We start from the raw sequence: 23516 nt of genomic DNA, 5'->3' as shown, positions 1-23516 counted from the left end.
TTGCTCTTTTGGCAAGGAACTGGGATTCACAAGTCTTCAATCTCAGAGATCAACAGGTCTGTGAGAAAGATCATCAAACCCCTTCATCTCCACTGCATCAGCACCAGCTGTACCTCTATGGACTTATCAGGGCTTTTGTGACCTACTCCTTAGGACCTGCTTGCACAGAGATGTCCTTGGACAGTGCCCAGTCCTGGGTGGTTTCTGTAGGGCAGAACTGAGCACACACAGGGTGAGACAGGGTCTGTGTCTGTGTGCACTGACAGGGAAAATATGTTGGGACATAGGAAGCTCCAAGCAGCAGGAACAGCCGCAGGCAGCGGAGATGGGCAGAGAATGGGAGGGAACTGCAAACAGAATCATCACAGGAGGATGGACTTGGGCAAGTCATATTCGGTCCCTCTGATACACTTTCCTTTGAACAAACCTCCAATGTCTCTTCTCCCACTCAGAAGAGCTTCTCCCCTGACAACCATGCTTTTGCTCCTTGTTTCCCCTCCATGCTGCTCCTCTTCTTGCTTTTCTGCTTTCTGGGGTTGGGAGTTTTCATCTGCAGTTCAAACATTGATGCTGCAAGTCAGGAACAGAGGGTTCTGCATGGAAATGAAGTTGCCCCAGCTGCCTGCTAACTCTCCCTTAAGGAGAGCTCATCTCCAGTACTAACAGTCCTTTGACTGTTTCCCCGTGGTGTCCTGCCAGGCTATGAGCTGTCCTCCAGAAAGGCAGTGCTGTCTCATAGCACTGCTGTGATATCTGAGAGACAAATGAAGAAGGTTCAGAAATACTGGGAGTATGGAGATGGTGGTGGGAGGCTGTACGGACATCTGAAAAGAGTCCAGTGCATCCTTGGCTAGAAGGGGAGTATGGAGAGCTCCCTCAGGTGCCTGGAGAAAGGGAGGGAAGTCTGGATACCTGCACTTTGAAACAGGACTCCTCTGCTCTCAGCAGGGGCTGGTTGCTTTTTAGACTAACATCACCCTCCAGCTCAAATGGGCAGGAGCACAGGAGGGCTGGGAATGAGACTAACAGACAGACAAGATGCCCTACTCTGTACCAAGTGCCACTGGATGCTTTCCTCTGGGGACTCACAGTAGAAATGCCAAGGATTTCTGCTCTTAAAGAGCACTCCCAAGGGGTGACAGGGGCATCTCAGAGTAAATAAATATTATTAAAAAAACTCCCAAAACTCAGTTCTGTAACACTTAGTCTATAGAATTGGGAGCAAATATGCCAAAACGCCCTTCCACAAGATGAGTGGATTTCACTGGACAGAAACTGTGAGTGTCAGAGCGAGTCACCTCTGTGCCCTTGTACCCCTACCTGTAGAGCAGGACAGACTCTTCTGGAGCCCAAGGGAGGAAGCCCAAGCTCCTCATGACACAGTCAACCAGCACAAATCAGAGCTCCAGCAAGGGAACTGCACAAAGGGCATCCCAATAAAGAACAATGAGGGATTTTTAATAAGAAATGAAGTATTTTGTTAATTTATGTATTTTCCTTTAAAAGTCTCTCCTAACTTCTCCCTGTCTCTCCTAACTTCTGTCCCTCCTTGGCCAGACCCCCGTGCCCAGTGGGAGCCAATGTCCAACAGCAGCTCCCTGAATGAGTTCCTCCTCCTGGCATTTGCAAACACACGGGAGCTGCAGCTCTTGCACTTCTTGTTCTTCCTCAGCATCTACCTGGCTGCCCTCTTGGGCAACGGTCTCATCATCACTGCCATAGCCTGTGACCGCCACCTCCACACCCCCATGTACTTCTTCCTCCTCAACCTCTCCCTCCTCGACCTTGGCTCCATCTCCACCACTGTCCCAACATCCATGACCAACTCTCTGTGGGACACCAGGGCCATTTCCTACTCAGGATGTGCTGCTCAGGTCTTTTTCTTCTTTTTCTTGTTTTCAGCAGAGTATTCTCTCCTCACAGTCATGGCCTATGACCGCTACATTGCCATCTGCAGACCCCTGCTCTACGGGACCCTCATGTGCAGCAGAACCCCTGTCAAAATGGCAGCAGCTGCCTGGGCCAGTGGTTTTCTCAATGCTCTCCTGCACACTGTCAACACATTTTCATTACCTCTCTGCCAAGGCAACACAGTGGACCAGTTCTTCTGTGAGATTCCCCACATCCTCAAGCTCTCCTGCTCAGATTCCTACCTCAGGGAAGCTGGGCTTCTTGTGGTTAGTCTGTGTTTAGCCTTAGGGTGTTTTGTTTTCATTGTGCTGTCCTACGTGCAGATCTTCAGTGCTGTGCTGAGGATCCCCTCTGAGCAGGGCCGGCACAAAGCCTTTTCCATGTGCCTTCCGCACTTGGCTGTGGTCTCCTTGTTCATCAGCTCTGGCCTGTTTGTTTACTTGAAGCCCCCTTCGATCTCATCACCAGCTCTGGATCTTGTGCTGGCTGTTCTGTACGCAGTGGTCCCTCCAACTCTGAACCCCCTCATCTACAGCTTGAAGAACAGGGAGCTCAAGGATGCACTGAAGAAAATGATCCGATGGGTACAAGGTCAGCACCAATAATTATCTCACATGCATTCACTCACTAAGTTAGCTGAAATCAAGGCTATTATGTGTTGTGCATTTCTTTCTTGTCTCTTCTGCATCCATGTTAAAAAATAAAGAAAAAATTCAGTTCATGCTCCATCTCCCCAGAAATGTCTAATTTGAACTGGACCAAGACACTGTGTTGAAGCACAAAGCCAGGCTTCCTCCTTCATCAGCAGAGATGGAGGAGCTTCACAGCTTGCAAGCCTGAGCTCCCTTGCATGCCCCCAGTGCAATGAGGGGAGTTTCCCTTTGCAGTGTCTCTTTTGGCACTGACACCAAGGGATCTCAAGGGGCACAGAGTCAGGCTCAGATGTGTACAGGCAGGGTGAGATCATGGGTCTTGTGTCCATTAAGAGAGCTCAGCTCCCCTGGCCACAGTTAGAATGCGATCTTACACCGCTCTCCTGTGAGGATGGGAGCCATGTGTCACCATGGGCTCGTCCCTTTCCACTACAGAGCTCCGATACTCAAAGCAGAGCAGGAGTGGAGAGGAGGAGGTTCTACAGGAAGTCAGTGAAACATATCTTCTGCTCCATTGGACTGCTCCACTGCAACAGCAGACATTTCCTTGCTGCAATCCTTGCAGGGGGGTTACAACTTTCTTGGAGAAACATCCACCAAAAGCAGCAGGACTTTTTCTTTTCAGGGCTTTTTGCATTTCCACACTATTCTGCTGTGTTCTTATGTGTGTAAATGGCCTAAGTCCTCTTGTAACATGATGCTTCCATGTACATTTCTGTGAGCTCAGATAGGAGCAGGCCCTGAGGACCCTCATGGCATACCTGGCTTCCACAGTAAAATTTCCATAATAAAAGGGGATCTCCTCTGTGGTGTACCTGCAGTCTGGCTTTTCTTCAGAACACAGAATCAAAAATACACTCATGGGAACGCACTGCTAAGGGGTCTGGCATTCTCCTTGTGAACCCCATAGGATATGGGGGACCAGCTCAGAGTGATGTGTTAGGGCTTGAGGGCAGGATTCAGAGCTCCTGTCTCAGTGACCAGTGCTGGTCCACCAGCCTCCGCCACCCTGGGGCACTGCAGGGATGTACTGACCAGGGGAAAGGTTCTCTGGGGAGCAGAGATGTCCCAGCAGAAAAGCAGGGCAGTATTCACAGGAATAGGAAATGAGAAGGAGAACCTCATTCCTCTGTGCCCCAGCTCATGGCAGGCAGCTCTGTCCACAGGGCAGCAGAAACCACCAGAGGGGCTGCAGGGCCAGGGCTCTCATGTTGTGCTGCACAGTGGGGTAGGCATGGAGGGGCTGCAGGTAGACAGGAAGGAAGATCTGCCAGGTAGGAGAACAGGGGAGACAGAGAGTGACCAGGCCTCATTGCAGGACCTCATCCTGCTGCCCTTCTCCTTGGACCTGGCCTGAGTTATGCTGTGGACATGGCTGTGCCTGGTCTTATACCTCACAGGTCCTGACCTGACCCTGTCCTCATCCTGCTGACCTAACTCCTCATCTCTACCTCGGACCTGTCACCTCACTATAGTCTGGAAAACATTGGCCAGGGAAGCTGCAACCTAAGCATGCCACAGAGAATGTTGTCAGTATAAATGTGATTGTATCCACACAGAAACTCTTGCCTGACAGCAATTTAAAGGTGTGAGGAGAACTTCAGATTTGGGCCCCTACTCAGGTAAGGTTGCACAAAGAATCTTCAATGGATGGAAAAGCAAGGGCAACTAGCTAGGCCTGATTATATGATGCAAGGAACATCTGGGTCTCCCTCTCCCACACACTCCCCTTCTCTGTCCACTGAGGGAACAGCAAAACCCCACTCCAGCTGTTCTTCTCTGTCTCCAGCTGAAGCTCTGCTTCCCGCCCATCACCTTTTGTAGGGAGATGGCACTGTCATCCTGCCTCCTAGCTCCTTCACTGTTGGAGGATCAGGCTTCACTCCCCAGCCCTTGTTCCCATTGCAAAGCTTTTCCCAGTCCTCCAGAGCCTAGGACAGTGGTGGGCTTGGCGGCCAGGTTCCCCAAACATCTCAACTCCTTTATCTATCTTTGGTATGGGACCTTTGGAGTCACATCCTTCTTGATGGTGTTTGCCAGCAGGAAACACTCCTGAATCCTCTTCAGCTTTATCACCAAGAGCCACAGGTCCTCTTCTGCAAAGCTGATCTCTCACCAGTCAGGCCTGTGCTCACATTTTATGTAGGGCTACTGGGATTATGCCACCCCTCAAGACTCTGTCCTCTCCTTACCTGAATTTAGGAAGCTCTTGTCAGCCCAGATCTGTACTGTATTGAGGTTCCTATGAACAGCAGCCGGCCCTCTAGAGTACCTTGGTACAGCAGATAACAGATACCAGAGCTCTCAGGTCACTGGTGGATGGGCACTGAGCAAACCTTCCCAGTACAGACCTGCAGAGGATCAAGTACTACTACTCCATTAACTGATCACAAGGACACATAATTATCCAGGGTCTCATGGGAAAGGGAAGACTCTTCTGGGGATATTGGAGAATTTGGTCTGGGATGTTTTATGAGAATTATGGGAGTGTAGAAAGCTTATGTTGGAATGTCCAGGCAGAAGGCCAAAAACAGGGAAAGGAGGAGATTCAGGGGAATCAAGAAGAGGAAGAATGGGGAAATGGAAGGGAGAGGCAAAGAAAGGGAGCAGTTCCATGTCAACAAGCTGCTGGTCAGTACGCTTGTCTGGCTGAGGTAAGGATATGCACAATGTGAGAGCATCTGCTTCATGAAGATTAACTGGTCACAGACCTTTCCATTGCAAAAGGGATGATAAGTAAAGAAAGCACTTAAAAAAGAAAAAAAAAAACAAAATACATAGACACAAACATGATAGACAAGGAGTAACAGAGATAATGCCAACACTAGCATTCCCCAGGCATTAATTGATGAGCCATGAAGAAAGTACAAGCATAGCTTTGGAGAGGGCCAACCAAGACTTTGTAATAGATAAGAAGTGGCAAACAAGGTGGAACAAGGATCTAAGGTCACATCTTTTCTAAACTGACTTGTTGACCACTGGCAGTAAAAGGAGCCAGACTGATTCACTGGGCTTATTTCTGTGTCTCCCTCAGAAGGAGATGGACCATCTTCCAGATTCTCCTGTAGTCTCTCTGATGATGACAAAGTGAGCCTAGACCTCAATCAGAGATGTGGCATGATGTGACACTAACCTCCTCCTCTGGAGGATCACTATACTGTGATGGCAGCACACTAGAGTCTATCCAAAACACCTTCCAGATGTACAGAGTCCCTAGGCATCCTTCAGATGATGTACAATAAAATCCTCCATGATGTCTTTAATCTCAGCGTACAATTATTGCTCAAAATGTCTGTTGTTCTTTAAACTTTGAAATAGTGCTATTGTCTGCCTGGCTTGCACTTCCATCACTTTAATTAATTTTAGATCTTGGCTCTTGAGTGTTTGACACATCCTTTCACAGGGGCGAGAGGAGGCATACAGAGGCTGAAAAAGGTCTTAGTAAGTTAGACTTACGGATGCTATGGCCCCGATCAGTTATGATCAGAGCAAGGAAATGCACTACGGAGTTAATGTCCTCAGGACATTTGTCATGGTCAGGTGGGATTACACATGTAACCCACATAGCATTTTAATCTGACCTAACTCTTCACACTCCCATGAGACAGAAAGATGAAGAACTGGCATTTCTAGGACATGAATCACCCTGTTTTCAGAGAAATGATCAAAAATTACCGGGGACAAACATTCATTCAGAGCCAGGGCCAACATATTTGTGTGTGAGACTCACCCAGATGAGTCTCACACACCCAATGGGAGAGCCTCCCAGGAGGGCCTTGCAGACTGAGGAGGGGAGTTACTGCCTATGGGTGTATGAGAGTCATTCTGGGATGCTGGGATTGTGCAAGACTTACTATGGAGTGTTTGGGGAAGGATCACAGGTAGGAAAAGGGAAGAAACCAAGACAATCAGCAAAAACATGCCTGACGCTGGTCTACCACCTATGGATTGAAAAGGGGCCTCATATTAATCCCTGAAGCCATATCCCTGCAGTTGCCCTATCAGCTACTGAATCACCATTGACCTAACAAGCATCAATGGCAGCAATGTCCTTGCAGTTAGCCTATCACATACCAAGGCACCATTGCCCTCACATTCAGCCTCGAAGCCATGTGCCTGCTGCTAGCCTGGAGAGAGTCCAGCATAGGGCTACGAAGATGATCAGAGAGCTGGAGTATCTGCCCTATGAGGAAAGGCTGCGAGGGCTGGGCCTATTTAGCCTGCAGAAGAGAAGACTGAGGGGAGATCTTATCAATGTGTATAAGTACCTGAAGGGAGGGTGTCAAGGGGATGGGGACAAACTCTTTTCAGTTGTCCCATGTGACAGGACTAGAGGCAATGGGCAAAAACTGAACCACAGGAAGTTCCACCTGAATATGAGGATGAATTTCTTCACTGTGCGAGTGACAGAGCACTGGAACAGGTTGCCCAGAGAGGTTGTGGAATCTTCTTCTCTGGAGATAGCTATGAGTCATCTCATGAGAAACAGCCATGAGTCTGCCTGTCTGCACGGCTCTTTGGATTCACCACACCAAAGCCACAGGCATGACAAATCTTCAGAGTCTTTCCCCTCAGGATGCAGGACACTCGCCACTTGCACACTCCCCAGGCACTGCTCTGCTTGCTGCCTTCCCCTGGCTCCTCAGCCCTGACACACAGGGAAGCTCCTGTGGTGACACCAGAAGGTGGCCAAGGCACTCTGGGCTCACAGGGTGTGTGGAAAAACCTGAGCACAAGTCCAGGGCCACAACTGGCTCCTTGGGCAATGCTACTGCTTTTGGAGGGAAGGATGCTGCTCCCTGTGGGCACAGCAAGCTGATGCCTCATCCCAGGACTCCATCATGCCATGAACCTCCACCTGGGGACAAGGGTTAGGAGATTTCTTTTGTTATGTAGAAGTTACAGACACAACTCAGAAACGCTTGAGATTCCTGCAGGTCTCCTGAGCCCAAAGAAACCTCTATCCCTTTCCTTTCATCAGTTGGACATGCAGGCTCTGTGAACAAAGATATGGTGCAGAGGCTTTGAAACGAGGCTCCAGCAAGGAGACAGCCCCAGACTGGAGATCTGCTGAAATGCCAGCTGCCCTGGGAGCACAGGCTCTGGAGCAGGAGACCTGGCTCTGCACCTGGGTTTTTGGTCCACTGGCTGATGGCTTGGTGCCACCAGCTGCCTGGCACTGGGCACATCTTCATTCCTTGTGGAGTGAGAAGCCCAAGCACTGTGAGACGTCTTCAGTTCAAGCACAGGAGGCTTTCATGCACTTAGATACAGGTATTCAAAAGACACTGCAGTTTATGATAAGCATCTTCTACTCATTTTATAGGCCATCTTGTAGGCCCTCTACAAAAGGAAGGGCCACAATAGCATTTGCTGAGCAAGCTGGGAGTAATAGTATTTGTGGCATGAGGAAGCGGAAGGAGAACAGGTATCAGGAGGTAAACTCACACCCTGTCACCTGTGGAAGCCAGTAGCATTATGTAGCATCACCTTCTTAGAGAAATACTGTGAGAAAAAACCTTGCAAATAGTTAACAAGACTCAAGGACAAGGGGGAGAGAAAAACAGTACTGCAAAGGATAACCAGCTCTGGCTAAATAACCTTGATGAAACCACAGCGCTTTGAAGATTGCGAGAGGTAGGTAAGACAAAAACAGCAGAATAACCCACAAGTGACCTTAGGTTCATTAAGGCTTATTAACATATTAAATTTCACACCTCTAAATGAATAATGAGATGGAAATGACATGATAATGGTGTTACTGCCTCTTCTTTGCTTCCTATGCTAATTAACAAGAATGTGAAAGCGCAAGCGCAGAGCAATTACCTGAGGTAATGAAATTGTAACCAATAGAAAGATTTGTATAAAATACTCCCTGAAAAGTGTGTATAAATCAAGACTGAGAGGGGGAGAAGGTGTGCTAGCTTTGTGGATTTACCACCTAGCCCCCATCTCTGCGCAGAAATGAAATAAACAAATATCTCGACCCTGTGTGTCTATTGGTTGCTTGCACACCGGGTAATAGAACTCAGATTTTGGGACAACAGCCTCACTCCCTCACAGCTCTTTTCACAGACAGTCACGATGTTGGAAGCTACAGGGACACACCCTGGCATCCTCCCTCCATCCATGCAGGCACTAGAACTGCACTGGGAGCCTACATGAGTGGAGCAACCCAGAAAGAAAGAATTGGAGGGTTAATATCAGTTCTGCTGGCCTTACATGGCCACAGCAGCCCGGAGCAAATGTCTCCCCTCTGTATTGACCAGAAATCATCAGAACATAGACAGCTGGGCCCTTGAAGAGACCTGAGTCCTGTTTTTTGATGCAACTGAGACTCCTTTTTGGATACCGGTTCCTGTCTGAGCACCCCAGTTCCTGAAAGGCACTCACACAGCAGGCAGTCCAGCCCAGGGACATTAAAATGGTCAGGGTCTGAAGCATGGGGCAGATAAGGAGGAGCTGGGAGAGCTGGGTTTGTCCAGCCCAGGCAAGAGAAGGCCAAGGGGGATCTACATCTTCATAGCCCTATGCTGGACTCTCTCCAGTAGCTCTATGTCTCTCTTGTAATGAGGAGCCCAGAACTGGACACAGTACTAGAGATGAGGCTATGCAGAGGAGCAGGATCACCTCCCTCGACCTGCTGGCAACACTTTTCCTAATACACCCCAGGAGACCATTGGTCACCTTGGCCACCAAGGCACATTGCTGGCTCATGGTTAGTGTGTCATCCACCAGCACTCCCAGGTCTTCCTCTGCAGAGCTGCTCTCCAGAAGGTCAGCCCCCAGCCTCTACTGGTGCCTAGGGTTATTCCTCCCTAGCTGCAGAATTCTGCTCTTGCCCTTGTTGAACCTCAGGAGGTTCCTTTCTGCGCAGCTCTCCAGCCTGTCCAGGTCTCTCTGAATGGCAGCACAGCCCTCTGCTGTATCAGCTACTCCTCTCAGCTTGGTATCATCGGCAAACTTGCTGAGGAGGCACTCTGTCCCTTCATTCAGGTCACTGATGAAGAAGTTGAACAGCATAGGACAGCACTGAGCCCTTGGGGATGCCACTAGCCACAGGCCTTCAGCTATACTCCACACCACTGATGACAACCCTCTGAGCTCTGCCTTTCAGCCACTTCTCAATCCACCTCACTGTCCACTCGTCTAACCCACATTTCCTGACCTTATCTAGGAGGATGTTATGGGAGACAATGTCAAAAGCCTTGCTGAAGTCAAGGTACACAACTTCCACTGCTCTCCCCTCATCTACCCAGTCAGTCATTCCATCATAGAAGGTTATCAGATTGGTTAAGCACAATTTCCCCTTGGTGAATCCATGACAACTACTCCTGATCACCTTCTTTTCCTCCATATGCTTGGAGATGACATCCAGAATGAGCTGTTCCATCAGCTTTCCAGGGATGGAGGTGAGGCTGACGGTCCTCTAGTTGCCTGGGACCTCCTTCTTGCCCTTCTTGAAGACTGGAGTGACATTGGCATTCTTCCAGTCCTCAGGCACATCTCCAGTTCTCCAGGACCTTTCAAAGATGATGAAGAGTGGCCTAGTAACAACATCTGCCAGCTTCCTCAGAACCATGGGTGCATCCCATCAGGACCCATGGATTTGTGGATGTCTAGCATGCCCAGAAGGTCTCTACCTCTTCCCCTCAATCAAAGGAAAGTCTTCTCTTCTCTGGAATTTCTCCCTCACATCCAGGCTGCAGGATTCTTGAGGGCTGCCCTTAGCAGTGAAGGCTGAAGCCAAGAAGGCATTCAGTAATTCTGCCTTCTCTGTAGCCTTTGTCACCAGGGCCCTCACCCCATTCAGTAGTGGGCCCACATTTTCCCTAGTCCTCTTCTTGCTACTGATATATTTGAGGAAGTCCTCCCTGTTGTCCTTAACATCCCTTGTAAGACTCAACTCCAGCTGGGCCTTAGCCTTTCTCGCCACATCTCTACATACTCTGACAGCATTCCTGTAATTCTCCCAAGTAGCCTGTCCCCTCTTCTACATTCTGTGTACTTCGTTCTTCTGTCTGAATTTGACCAAGAGCTCCTTGCTCACCCATGCAGGTCTCCTGCCCCCTTTGCTGCACTTCTTACTCATAGGGATGCACCGTTCTGGAGCTTGGAGGAAGTAATGTTTGAATACTAGCCAGCTCTCCTGGACCCCCCTTCCTTCTAGGGTCTTAATCCATGAGATTCTTCCAAGCAGGTCTCTGAAGAGCCCGAAGTCTGCTCTCCTGAAGTCCAGGGTTGCAATCCTGCTTGTTGCCTTTGTTCTTTCCTGCAGGATCCTGAACTCTACCATCTCATGGTCACTGCAGCCAAGGCTGCCCCCAACCTTCACACCTCTAACCAGTCCTTCTTTGTTGGTAAGGACAAGGTCCAGCAGGACACCCTTCCTTGTAGGCTCCTCCACCATTTGTGACAAGAAGTTATCATCAATGCATTGCAGGAGCCTCCTGGACTCTTTGTGCCTTGCTGTGTAGTCCTTCCATCAGATGTCAGGGTGGTTGAAGTCTCCCATGAGAACCAGGGCCTGTGATCGTGAGGCTACTTCCAGCTATCAAGGGGACAAGGCTACTTCCAGCTGTCAAGGGGAGGGGACAAACCCTCTTCAGTTGTCCCATGTGACAGGACAAGAGGCAATGGGCAGAAATTGAACCACAGGAAGTTCTGCCTGAACTTAACGGGGGGATTTCTTCACTGTGAGAGTGAAAGAGCACTGGAACAGGTTGCCCAGAGAGGTTTGGAGTCTCCTTCTCTGGAGATAGTCAAGGCCCACCTGGATGCAACCCTGTCTAACATACTCTAGGTGACCTTGCTTGAGCAGGGGGGTTAGACTAGATGATCTCCAGAGGTCCCTTCCAACCTTACTGATTCTATGAAGGGGGATCTAGCTGCTGTGTACAGATAGTTTATGGAGAGCACAGGGAAGAGGGAACCAGACTGCTTGGAGGTACACGGAAACAGCATGAGAGGCAATAGGCACATCTTGGAGCACAGAAAATGCTGCTTCGATATTAAAAATCTCTTTCACAAAGCGGGGGTAGTGGTGGGGGGGGGCAAACGCTGGCACAGGGGCCCACAGATCTCCATCCTTGGAGATATCCAGAACTTGATGGGACAAGGAATGGAGTATTCTTACCCTCTGGCCCCCTGAGCCCAGTGTTGGACCTCTACCTCCACAGGTCCCTGCAATTGCAGGGTCTGTACATGTGTTAGTCTGAGACTGTATTCCTACAGGAACAGTGGGTATGGAGCTGCCAACCCCACTGCTGAGCAAGTTAGAGCCACCCAACACCCTGAGAGGTCTGACTTCCTGTGAGATGGTATCTCCATTGTCCCAAAGGGTCTAGGCAGGCATAAAGAGGAGAAATAGCTCTGCATTCTTTGAGTAATTCCCCATCTCTCTCTGAAGGACTGGAATGACTTACTGCTTGGGGTGGGAAGATGCAGTTATGGTCCACATTCAACAGAAAATCATTAAGGAACCAGAAAACCATGAGCATCCCTAGGTCGTACAGGGATGCTCCATGGAGGGAACATGGGCACCAACAGTCCCCACACCACATCCCTGAGAAGGACACTGTGATAGCACACTGGACCCTGGGAGTGAAGTCAGGTCCTCACTTTGCAGTGCTCCCTTCTCTCTGCCTGCAGGGCTCCCATAGCACTGCTCTCTCCAGACACCTCCTCCCACATGCAGCACTAACACACTGGGGCCCCTGTCCCCACCACAGGGCACCCACCACACTGTCCCATCCTGCCCCTCCTCCACATGCCTCACAGAAGGTTGGTATCCAACACACACCTCTGCAGCAGGGACCTACAAGGGACAGGACCACAACTAGCAGAAGCCAAATGATCCACCAGGGACCCCCAAACTGGTAACAGATAATGTCAATGCTCTCACATTCCATTTGCTGCTAGTCCTCCAAGGACTTGCAGCAGGCACTTCCTCTCAACAGCCAGGCAGAGCTCTGCGCCTGTTGACTTCCCACCTCAATGAGGCAGACATGCAGCGCTCTCACAGGGGCTCAGTAGGCCAGCTCTTCCCTCTCGCTTTTGCCTCACATGGGGCCTCCCTACTGACAGGCTCTTTGGGGCTTCATTGGAGGAGGCTGAAAATATTTGGCACCACTTGCCCTCTCACCGAGCTTGCTCAGGGTCTAACAAATGAACACATGGTGCCACAGAGACCAACATACACAAGGCCAGTGCATCACCCTTACATAAGCATGTTTCCAACAAGGAAAATGGACAAAAACTTCCATTCCCCTCAAGTATTTGCATTCCCCTGTCTAACCAAAGGCTGGGATTTCTTTCCCAAGCAAAGCCTTAAGCCAAGCCAGCAAGTTTTAGCAGTGCACATGACACATGGAAAAAGCAAGCAAAAGCTTTGGGACTTTCCCCTCAAAAAAGGAGGAGCAATTCTAAAAGCGCTCAGGAAGAAAACACCAAAGGACTTGAATTCAAGTACAGAGTGTCTACAATGCCTGCCCAAATGATGGACATAAATGAGGATAGCTGTGATCACCACCACTCCCTTGGCTCCAGCTACTTGCAGCAATGCATCTAGAGCTAAGTGAGGCTCCTCACATCCACTCAAGGCTCAGGGGGAAAACAGTGCCTTGCCCATGTCAGCAGTGGCAGCACCTAACGACACCACTCCTAGCACACTCCTGCCTGCACGTGGGCTGCTCTCTTGTGTCTCTGATGCAGCACAAACAGGGCACACTACAGCAGGATTGTGGGAGAATTCACAGGTACTGCAACTGGGAGGAAGTGAAGCCAGGGCTGTGCAGGCCTTACAGGGCACTCTTCTTTGGCTTGCCTGCTCAAATGGACTCCTTGTCTAGGGAGATAGGGAACAGGAAGGAAGCAGCACCTTTCAATTCATCTCCTAGGAACATAATTACCCATGTACAAAGACCATCTCACCACAAAGCCTTCACTCCTCAGAAGCAGTTCCAGCAACTAACATCCAGCCAGCAACAAAAAATGCTCATGGTCCCCTATCCTTCAGCAAACACTGCTGCAAGTGAAAGCTCTCATGAAGAAAAGCAAACAAGGATCAGGAAGGAATAAAGCAGGCTTGGTTCACACCTCAGAGCCAGTAGAAACACTCCCTGGCCTTTAGGCAGCACCTGCCTGCACGTCCTGGCAAGAGCTGAGGAAACCCAAGGCCTAAACCTCATTGCACAGAAGGCAGTAGGCTGCCTGCATACCTGGCTCACACCATCAGGGCAGCCTGGGCCCTGTGAGCCCAGTCCCCTAACACCTCAAATTGCTCCTCATCTCCCCAGCTTGGCAGCACTCCCTACACACAACACTGCTCTCTCCAGACACCTCCTCCTGTGATGAGCACCAAGACACCGGGGTATTGTCTGTGCCCACCACAAGGTACCCCACCACTCTGATACACCATATGCCTGCTCCTCACCTCACAGAGGGTTGCCTGCCAACGTGCAGCTATACATCAAGGACACACAGGGCTCAAAACCAGCCATGGCAGCAGCTAGGGACCCCTCAAGAGTCCCACAACACACCCAGGCCAACTCTCCAGCCTTTCCATTTGTTTCTAGTCCTCCGGGGCCTTGCAACAGGGTCTTCCCCTGAGCAGCCAGGCACAGCCCTGGGGCCCTGCTCACTTCCCACCTCCAGGAATCAAGGAACAGAGATATAGTCCGGATCTTGGAGAAAATTCTCAGAAGCCCCCTGGAGTTTGGATGGGGCAGAGTTTTCTGCAGCACACAGGCACTGGAAATCAGAGATTACCAATCTCACTGCTCACACCTATTCTTAATTCATTTAGCAGCATAAAAATTCTGGCTGGACTCCCTCAGAGACTGCTGGAGGGGTGCAAGCCTATCCTGAGGAAGAAGCCCCAAGTCAGACTCCAGGTCTGCGCTTACAGCCGTGAGGCTGACGGTGGCCCATCAGGGCCTCAGGAAGAGATCACAGTCACCACCACAGCCATGTGCCTGTCACAGGAGCTGGGGAAAGGCCTGCAAGTGATTCTGGGGAGCATTTCCTGACAGGAGCATCGCATGGGAGCAGCGACCATGGGGCTGAGGGCAGCAGGGCCTCACAGCCCAGGCAGAGGGAGAAGCCACCCCACAGCGCAGGCATCCGGCTCCTCCCACAGGGCTGAGCCACAGGCTGTGCTCTGATTGGCTGGCAGAGCCGTCAGTCAGATCCAGCCCCGCCCCCTGCCTTTGCAGCCCAGGGGCACTGCAGCCCCGCCCCTCCCCTCCCCTCCCCCCGTGGGATGGCGCCATCTTGTGATTGGCAGCGTGGGGCGCGACAGGGCCTTGGGGCAGCCCAGCACCGGGTGCCTGAGCAGTGTGGGGCCCCGGGGTCCGGCCACTGCCCAGCAGGGCTCGGCTCTGCCGCAGGGGCTTCGCGGGGCTCCTCGCTGCCCTGCGCCCTGGGGCCGTGCCGGGAGCGGGGCCATGCTGCTGCCCCCAGGGCAGGGCCGTGTCCTCTCCCTCCTGACCTGGCCCCTTCCCCACAGCAGCCCTCACACTGTACCTGGCAGGGCTGGGCCATGACCAGGCAGGGGCTGCTCTCTGCGGGGCCAAGCTGGGCCCTGGGCATATTTCTGCTTGCTGTGAGGTGTGAACCAAGCCTTCTTTTTTTTCTGTTTCTGGTCGCTTACTTTTCTTCATGAGAGCTTTTGCTTTGCTCCGCAGGGCTGAGGAGCCTCAAGAGCATGGGGCAGCCAAAGGAGAGCAGCTCGGGGCCTACTGGTGTGCGGCAGCAGAGATGTGGGGCTGGCATGGGGTTGAGGGAGGTGGACTCCCCCCTGCACTGGCCACCATAGCTCAAAGAAAAATACCTGAGGTCAGCAGGGACTTGTGGAGTGGGGATGACACCCCCACCAGTTTCCAAGCTGTTCCCCCAAAGAGTCTGTCTTTTGAGTGCAGAGGTTTGTCCCCTTTTTGCAGGAAAATCGGCTGTGGCCATCTGAGTACAGCATCTCTGAACCCAAAACATACTCTGCCAAGTTGGAAGCAGAAGAGGACCCAGGAGGAAGGAACAGAGATTCTTCTAAATCAATAGACCCCTTGGGTTTATTGCAAGATGATGCATCCATTTCCTATATGAGCATTTCTAGCACGCTGTTGAGAGCCTCATGGGAGTTGTGGGAGACCCCAGCCTCCTATACCGAGGTCTCCTTTCCTGCCAGAATCAGATCCCAAAGGGAGACCTGTGCCCAGGGAAAGCTGATCCTGGATTGCTCCCTGACATTAGTGGATAGAGCTGGGGCTCAGGGCTGCCTCAGCCGCATGACCCAGCAGTTCTGGCTGCCACACTGTCCCTGGAGCCAGACAGGACCCTTGGGCAAGGCTCTTGTGGGAGTCACCACCCTGTCCAGCCATCCTCACAGCCCAGGACCCACAACCACTTTAGAAATTTTCAGTCTTTGTGTGACACCTCAGGAAGGGGCTCCCAATGCTCTTACACTTGGTGAACAGCCCCAGGAGTACTGGGAGCAAGGAAATGCAGTCTGGGCTAATGGTCTTGGCCCAGAAGCCCTCCATCTTGCTTGCCCCCTTGCCCCCAGCTCATCTTTTCATCCAGTGAAAAAGTAAGCTCTTCCAGTCTCATCACCCAAAACTCATCTTCAAGAGGTCCCTGTGCCTCTGCCTGTGAGTGAATCTTCCCAGTGAGGCCCCGCTGTCTCCCATCCCCACTCCTTGACGTGGAGCAGCTCCTAAAGGCACTGGTGGAAAGTGTGTGAGGAATGCCTAGAGGTGTCCAGGTACTTTAGGGAAGTGAGAGCTCTGCCATGGTACCAGGGAGACCTCCTTGTAATGCAGTATATCTTGCTGTGACCTCAGCTCATGTCATCTGGGGGCTCACTAGGTCATCACTATGCAGATGGTATAGCCAGAGCAAGAATAGATCCTTCCACTCACACCCTGGAAAGTAGTCACCTCCCCTCACCCCAGTTATTTGGGGTGAACTTGTTCATAAATCCTTCAGGAACATCTCTGGACAGTGACAAAACTGTGAAATATTTCAAATGGGGCACTGGAGAGGTCACATGGGCACCCCCTGCACTGACAGGTCCCTGCACTGGGTAGAGCTGTGTGGGTAGCTGAGGTTTGGGGATGAATTACTGGTTGGGACTTCTCAAATACAGGATCAATGTGGGATGAAACAGCACAGAGCCTGGCCATGGGCTGAGATGCTTTGGTGGGCCTCAAAACTGGTAACTACAATGGGTCACTCTTTTTATAGAAATAGGATGTAGGATAATATGGGAGAGGATGTAGCCTTCCTCCTAGAGGCACCAAAGCAGGTGCTTTGTTTTTAAAAGTCCTCAGCAAGGTTTCTTGGTGTGCAGTACTTAAGTTAGAGATGGTATGCCCCCCAAACAAACAAATGTGCCCTTAAGATGCATCATCCAGAGAACTTTATCTGGGAGGCTGGTCTTTGACAGTCTCCAAAGCCCTGGATGAGGCCAGGTAGTAAACCTTGGGAAGTTTTCCCATTTTCCATGAATTTTGCCCACCTTTCCTTCTGGCTGAGTATGGGGCTCACCTGATCCTTGGACTTCTCAGCATGACTTCAAGGCAGCGCTTCTCCCCTGGGTACAGTCCCTGGCACTCTACTAACCCTGAGACCATAGCTCTCTTGGAGGCTGTACAAACCTGGCACCTTGCATCCCACTATGCACACCCAGGCCCTCCTGAGGGGGCTGTACAACCCTGACTCCCTGGGTCTCCCACAGTTCTGACCCTGGACTTCTCAGGACATGCCTACACACTGCAGTGCTGCTGTCCTGGCTCTGCTGCAGAGCCTGTAAGGCAGTGCTGTGCCTCACAACCTGCATTTTGGCTGACTCAAAAATTGGTGAGGGGAGCATCTCCCAGCTCTGCAGCTGCTGGATACTGAGGATGTCTCCACAACCAGCCTTCCTGCTCCTTCTCATCTCTTTACAGTCCCGGGGTGACTCTTGCAGAAGGGAGACTTCATGTTCCTTGAATACTGTCAGAGGTAGGACTTTCCAAGTCACTGAAAAAGAAAGGATTTTTTTTCTTTTTCTTTTTCTTTTTTCTTTTTTTTTACTTTTTTGGGTTGCCCATTCAGCAGCCTGTGACATCCCTTCTGTGATGCTGGGAGCCCTGGCCTTGTACCCTGGGGTCTCAGCCCTTTCTTCAGGGGCACAACTTCAAATGAGAGAAGTACTCTGTGGGTGGAAAAGAGAGGGGAGAAGTTGAACAAAGAGTGGTTCAGATTGCACAGAAGGAAAATACCTTTTGCCATCAGGATAGCCAAGCATTAAAACAGGTTGTCTGAATGTGCAGGATGCGAGATCTCCATCCTTGCAAGTTTTCAAAACCCAATGGATAAACCTCTGAGCAATGTGGAGTATTGTCAACATGTCCCTACTTTGATCAGGAGGTGGAAGTAGAAACTTCCATGTGTTCTTCCCAACATGAACTGTCCTTTTGATCTTGTAATATTTGTGTCTGCGGCTCTTTCTGATGATCCTGGACATTGGAGAAAGACTGAGCAAGTGTGGAGATGTGACATGGAGTTTCGAGATGACTTTCAGCTTTTCCAAAAAGCAAAGGGAGGCCAGAAACACAACACAAGAGCTGAGCTGCACTGCCTTCCTGTGCACAGGGAAAGGCCTCCCACACAACAGCACTCCCGAGGGGCTGAGGAGCACTCGCATCAAGCTCCAACATGCACACCTCTGTGTTGGCACTTACACTGAAATGGCAGTGACTGTCATAAAAAATCAGTCCTTTCCCGCAAATTCAGATATCTTGCCCTTAGAAGCTACAGCAGCCATGTCTGTGTCCACTGAGATGCCCTCTCCTGTGTTTCCAGATAGTGAAGAGGCTGAGGAGACTCCATCTCATGACATGCACATCCAGCAGCGCCAAGAGGAATCATGCCCGGTGGCAGCTACTTGTAGCACAACAGGGGCAAAGGAGACCCTGGGCACCTACAAGGTAAAAGAGATGAACAGACACCAGGAGGACATACCAGTAACTCTACTCCCTTCAGCCCCCAATGCGCCAGGCCCCTGGGCTTCAGGGAAAGGTTTAAGGAACATCTCCCCTCATGGGACAGAGCCTGGCACTCAAGGGGAAACATCTTATTCCCCAGGGCAAGTCTCCATGGCTGGAAGAAGTGCTGGGGGTGGGGGGGTCAGCCTCTTCTTCCTCCCCATGGATCATTGTAGGAGGCTGCAGGGACCAGACCAAGCCATCAGGGCTCTCTGAATGTGAGCGAGTCAGTGGACAGACAGTTGTCTGGAGGGAAGTGAGGAGAATCCCATTCATAGGACCTCTGATGACTTTGCTTCATGAATTTGGCATAGTCCTGGTGAGTGTCTGGCATCAGTTTCCTTTTCAAAGCAGCATGAATGAGAATTGAAATGATCAGGAGTTATGGGTAAGGACAGGCCTTGCCAGAGTTCTTTATAAAAAGTTTCCAGAGTCTGGAGTTTCATTCTCCCTTGAGAGCCACTTATGCATTGCTCACTCTCTGCAGTCCCTGGGGAGAACCCCTGAGGATCAGTCTTCAGAGACTGATTAGTGCTATCAACCCCTGGACACATTGGAGAGCAGACGCATTTAGGTCCTGCTGGGGACTCGCTGCAGGAGCTGCTGGGAGAAGATGGAACAATCAGGGCAAAGCCTGAGCCCTGGGCAGTGGTTTGCAGAGTCCAGGGAAGGCAAAGACCTGGTGGGGGAGATGCAGAGGGTGAAATCCCAACCTCGATCTTCATTTCCAGGCACCATCAGTGCAGAGGTCACCCCTTCATTCTGAGGACTGCAGGCTGGCACTGGATATCCTGAGGCAGGTCACGGTGTTGTTTCTGTTACTGCTGGGTTTTAACAGTTAAAGTTTGTGAGTGAGACCAGAGTCTCACTCTTGTCCTTTCCTGCATGTCTTCCCCGCAGCTCCCTCCTTCCTGAGACCCTGCCGAGTCCTTGGCACCATAGAGCAGAGATCCTGGGAGGGGTTGAGGGTGCTGACTTACAGCTGGGCTGCTGGTGTGCTGGATCCGACCCTGGGGCACTCATCCACCTTGGATGGGATGGAGATAAAGTCTGGGTAGGCTGTTCAGGGCTACAACTGCTTGTCTTTCCCTTCACCAACTGTTAAGGGCTTTTCCTCTCCCTTTCTCATAGTCTTACAGGATTTGATCTGTGTCCCTCAGCTTTCTCACATTTGACTCTCACTTAGGCAGTGGGGAGGGCCAGGGACCTTAGTCATTTTGTGCTGATTCTGGAAACCTCTCTTACTAGTATCCATCATTACAGCCTCAGGGAAAGCCTAGGAGATGGGTGAGAGTGTGGGAAGCTCATCCATCCCCAGAGTTCTCTTGACAGTCCAGGCATCTGCTTGCCCATTTCCAAACTCACTGAAAGGTCTAAAGAGAGAGGAAGGGAATGGCAGAGACATGATTTTCTCTATAGTTATTTCTGTGAGAACCCCTGGAAGGGCACCAGGCAGAGGGCTGTGTGTCTCAGGCATGGACTTTCCCCAGCTGTGCACTCAGGCGTGTCCTGATATTACACCTACCCCTGACCCTGCACCTTTCTCCCCTCATCCCAGCACCCTGGGGACCCCCTTCCTGGTGCCTAGCAGCACTGAGCAGGGAGCCCTATGAGCACAACTGGCCATGCTGAGGTCCAGCTTTTGGGCTGGGATGTGCCAGGAGGCAGCCCCACAGCCCTCAGGAACCATCACTGTGGAGGCAAAGATGTCAAGCTTGTGATCCTCCCTGCCCTTCTCCCTTCATCCCTGCACAAATACTCTCTCACGTTTCCTGCTTCACTCAAGATTTTTCACAATGTCTTTGGGCTCATTTTTTTCACATCTTTGTCGCTTTTTCCTCTACAGTGATAAATACAATGTGGTTTTAAGCATCCTCATGAACAATGTCCATTGGTCATATAAGGCAGTAACTCCTCACCCAGATTTGTCAGTAGAAGTAACCAGACAGTTGGGGAGTTGGAGCAAGGAGGAGGAAAATCCTTTCCTCCTAAAGTGACTGTTTCAGAGAGATGAGACTGCTCACCCTGTGCAGTGCCCACTCTTCCCTTTGGAGGGAGCAAGGTCTCTGCTGTGGCATGCCTCACACAACAAGGCTTTTCAAAGGGCTTTCTCAGTGAGTGCAATGTGTGTTTTCTCTTTCCCAAGAGCAGAAGGATCTGTCTTCTTCATGACTAAACTGGTACTTCCTCAGACTATGGTTGAGCGTATGGTACAAGGCTGTTTCCATGTGAGCAAATGCACAATGTGGTCTTACTGCATAGAGAGAAAGAGGCACCTCCATGGGGCTGTTTGCCTCTGTGGTCAGAAGGGGCTCTCTGGGATAGGCAGAGGGGCCATCTGGAAGGAATCATTTCTCTGTGCACCCACAGATCCAATGTGAAGAGAAGAGTGATATTCACAAATCCTTTCAACCATGTAGACAGAAGCGCGTTCTTTCTTTTTTGTATGTGGGAAAACGGCAGATAAACAATACTGCCTGGAGAAAGGGGAATGGGACAATCAGGCATCAGTGATGGAGTTCATCCTGCTGGAAACAAGGAATGTCCCCACATACCAGACACCTTTCATCTTTCTCTCACTCATCATCTGTTTGGTGACATGGTTGGGAATATCCTCATCACTGTGGAAGGACTCCTTAATCTCCTTTCACAGTGGAAGGGAAACCATGAAGCGAATGTGAAGGGAGCAAAAGAATATGGGTTTAGTTTTTTTGGTGTCAGCAGTGTTCTTCCCAACTCTTCTTAAAAATAAATGCAGAATGCCTCTGCTTTCTCATAGATCCCCTTGCTGGAAAGAGCAGAAGACAAACAGTGCCATATGGAAAAAGTGGAAAGGGACAATGGAACATCATCATGGGAGTTCCTCCTGCTGGGAATGGGGAATGTCCCCTCACTCCAGACACCACTCTTCCTCCTCTTGCTCATGATCTACTTGGTGACTGTAGTTGGGAACATCCTCATCATTGTGCTGGTGGTGACAGACCAGCATCTGCACACATCCATGTACTTCTTTCTGGGCAATCTCTCCTCCCTGGAGACCTGCTACAGCTCCACCATCCTGCCTCGGCTACTGGCCAGCTTCCTGACTGGGGACGGGACCATCTCTGCTCGGGGCGGCATTGCACAACTACATTTCTTTTGCTCTTTTGCAGTTAGTGAGTGCTACCTGCTGGCAGTCATGTCCTACGATCGGTACTTGGCCATATGCCAGCCCCTGCTCTATGCAAGCCTCATGACCTGGAAGGTCTCACTAAAGCTGGCAGCAGCATCTTGGCTAGTAGGATTCCTTATCTCTACAGTAGTCACTTCTTTTCTATCTCATTTAAAGTTCTGTGGTCCCAAAGAAATTGATCATTTCTTCTGTGATTTTATCCTATTGCTGGAGCTCGCCTGCAGTGACACCAGTGTGGTCAGACTGTTAGCTTTCACACTCTCTCTCCTGGATATAGTCTTCCCATTCCTGTTCACAGTGGCCTCCTATGCATGCATCATAGCTGTCATTCGGAATATCCCATCCAGTGTGGGCAGGCAGAAGGCCTTCTCCACCTGCTCCTCTCACCTCACTGTCATCACTGTTTTCTATGGCACCCTCATCATTGTCTACATGCTGCCCAGAACCCCACAGCTAAGGCAGCTCAACAAAGTGTTCTCCTTTTTCTACACCGTCCTCACGCCCCTTGTCAATCTCCTCATTTACAGTCTGCGGAACCGGGAGGTCAGGGAGGCCCTGAGAAGAGTGCTCAGAAAAGCTTTGGCCATCTCCAGAGCTCAGAACATTGCTGTGCCAGGGTCTTAGGACTATGTGTGGTGCACTTGTAAACTACCAAGGAGACAATGGGGGAAGATATGTGCTGAGTGCCTGGAATCCCTCAAGGAGTATGTGTTCTGTGAAGTTAAAACGGAAAGGAAGGGAAGAGTCCATTAGCAAATACGTATATGTATATTTCTCTAAGTCATCTAATAAAGACTGATGAAAAGAATGTGTCTGTATGTGTGTTTATAGGCGGTCGAGATGACATGAGACAAATGCAACCTATAGAGATATGACCCGCTAATAAGCTGAGATAGTGCAACTCTTGCCATGTCCAGCAATTTCAGACCTCTGCTAGTATCCCAGTTTACTGCCTCTGATTTCCCAGCCACTGAACTTCCTTTCTCATCTCTGCTAAAGCAGAAGGTCTCTTCTCCTTCCATTGGATAAGATTAACTGACTCAGTGCTGAGGTGCTGCAAACTATCTTAGTATCAACGACCATGCTGTCCTCTGTCAATCTGCTGCAGTATTTCAGTCAGTCTCTTGAAGAGGGAAACTGAGTTGGAAAAATGAACTGAGACTTAGGATGATAAGATCACAGGAAAATTCATGTTGGAAGGGACCTCAGGAGGTCTCAGGCCTAACCTCTAGGTCAAGGCTGGGTGAGCTATGAGGTCAGATCAGGTCACTCAGGTGTTTATCCTGCTGAGTCTTGAAAAGCTCCAGGAACAGAGACTGCAACACTTCTCTCAGTTGCTTCTGTCTGTCTATCCTCCTTTTAAAAAGTTTCTTGTCCTATCCAGTCAGAATATCTTTTGTTTCAGCTTATGCGTGTTGTCTCTCACCCTCACACCGTGCAGCACTGAGAAGAGCACGGTTCCATCTGCCTCGTGACCTCCCCGTAGGTATTGAGAGGTTACTCTCAAGTCCTCCCCAAGCCCTCTCTTCTCCAGGCTGGGCAAGTCCAGCTCCCTCATGCTGTCCTCACAGGGGAGGGGCTCCAGCCCCTGAGCACTCTGGGGGTCCTCCACTCAACTTGCTCAAGTTTGTCAGTATTCTCCTGTATTGGGGGGCCAAGTGTAGACACAGCATCTAGATGGAGGTCTAACAAGTGATGAGTAAAGGAGGATGTTCGCTTCCTTTGATCTACTGGTCATGCTCCTGTGCATGCAAA

The 23516-nt window shown here is 50.6% G+C and overlaps 2 protein-coding genes across 2 annotated transcripts; both read left to right on the top strand.

The window, feature by feature from the left end:
• The first annotated feature begins 1562 nt into the window (after positions 1 to 1562).
• LOC134154890 (olfactory receptor 14C36-like) lies at positions 1563 to 19121 on the top strand. Its single transcript, XM_062601519.1, has 3 exons — positions 1563 to 2502; positions 18408 to 18532; positions 19077 to 19121. The coding sequence occupies exons 1-3, from the start codon at positions 1581 to 1583 to the stop codon at positions 19119 to 19121; spliced, it is 1092 nt and encodes a 363-aa protein (XP_062457503.1). The 5' UTR covers positions 1563 to 1580.
• A 2286-nt stretch (positions 19122 to 21407) lies between these two features.
• LOC134154888 (olfactory receptor 10A6-like) lies at positions 21408 to 22385 on the top strand. Its single transcript, XM_062601518.1, has one exon. It carries the CDS (start codon positions 21408 to 21410, stop codon positions 22383 to 22385), a length of 978 nt encoding a protein of 325 aa, XP_062457502.1.
• Positions 22386 to 23516: the final 1131 nt, after the last annotated feature.

Source organism: Rhea pennata, unplaced genomic scaffold (genome assembly GCF_028389875.1).
Source record: "Rhea pennata isolate bPtePen1 unplaced genomic scaffold, bPtePen1.pri scaffold_51, whole genome shotgun sequence".
NCBI classification, from domain to species: domain Eukaryota; kingdom Metazoa; phylum Chordata; class Aves; order Rheiformes; family Rheidae; genus Rhea; species Rhea pennata.
The sequence above is the reverse complement of the archived record's forward strand: the minus strand, read 5'-3'. Positions and strand labels throughout refer to the sequence as shown.

Coding starts and splice junctions, on each gene's coding strand:
- LOC134154890 (XM_062601519.1), top strand. CDS start 1,581: ATGTCCAACAGCAGCTCCCTGAATGAGTTCCTCCTCCTGGCATTTGCA. Junction 2,503..18,407: donor AATGATCCGATGGGTACAAG/GTCAGCACCAAT, acceptor CTGTGTTTCCAG/ATAGTGAAGAGGCTGAGGAG. Junction 18,533..19,076: donor AGACCCTGGGCACCTACAAG/GTAAAAGAGATG, acceptor CACTCTCTGCAG/TCCCTGGGGAGAACCCCTGA.
- LOC134154888 (XM_062601518.1), top strand. CDS start 21,408: ATGGAAAAAGTGGAAAGGGACAATGGAACATCATCATGGGAGTTCCTC.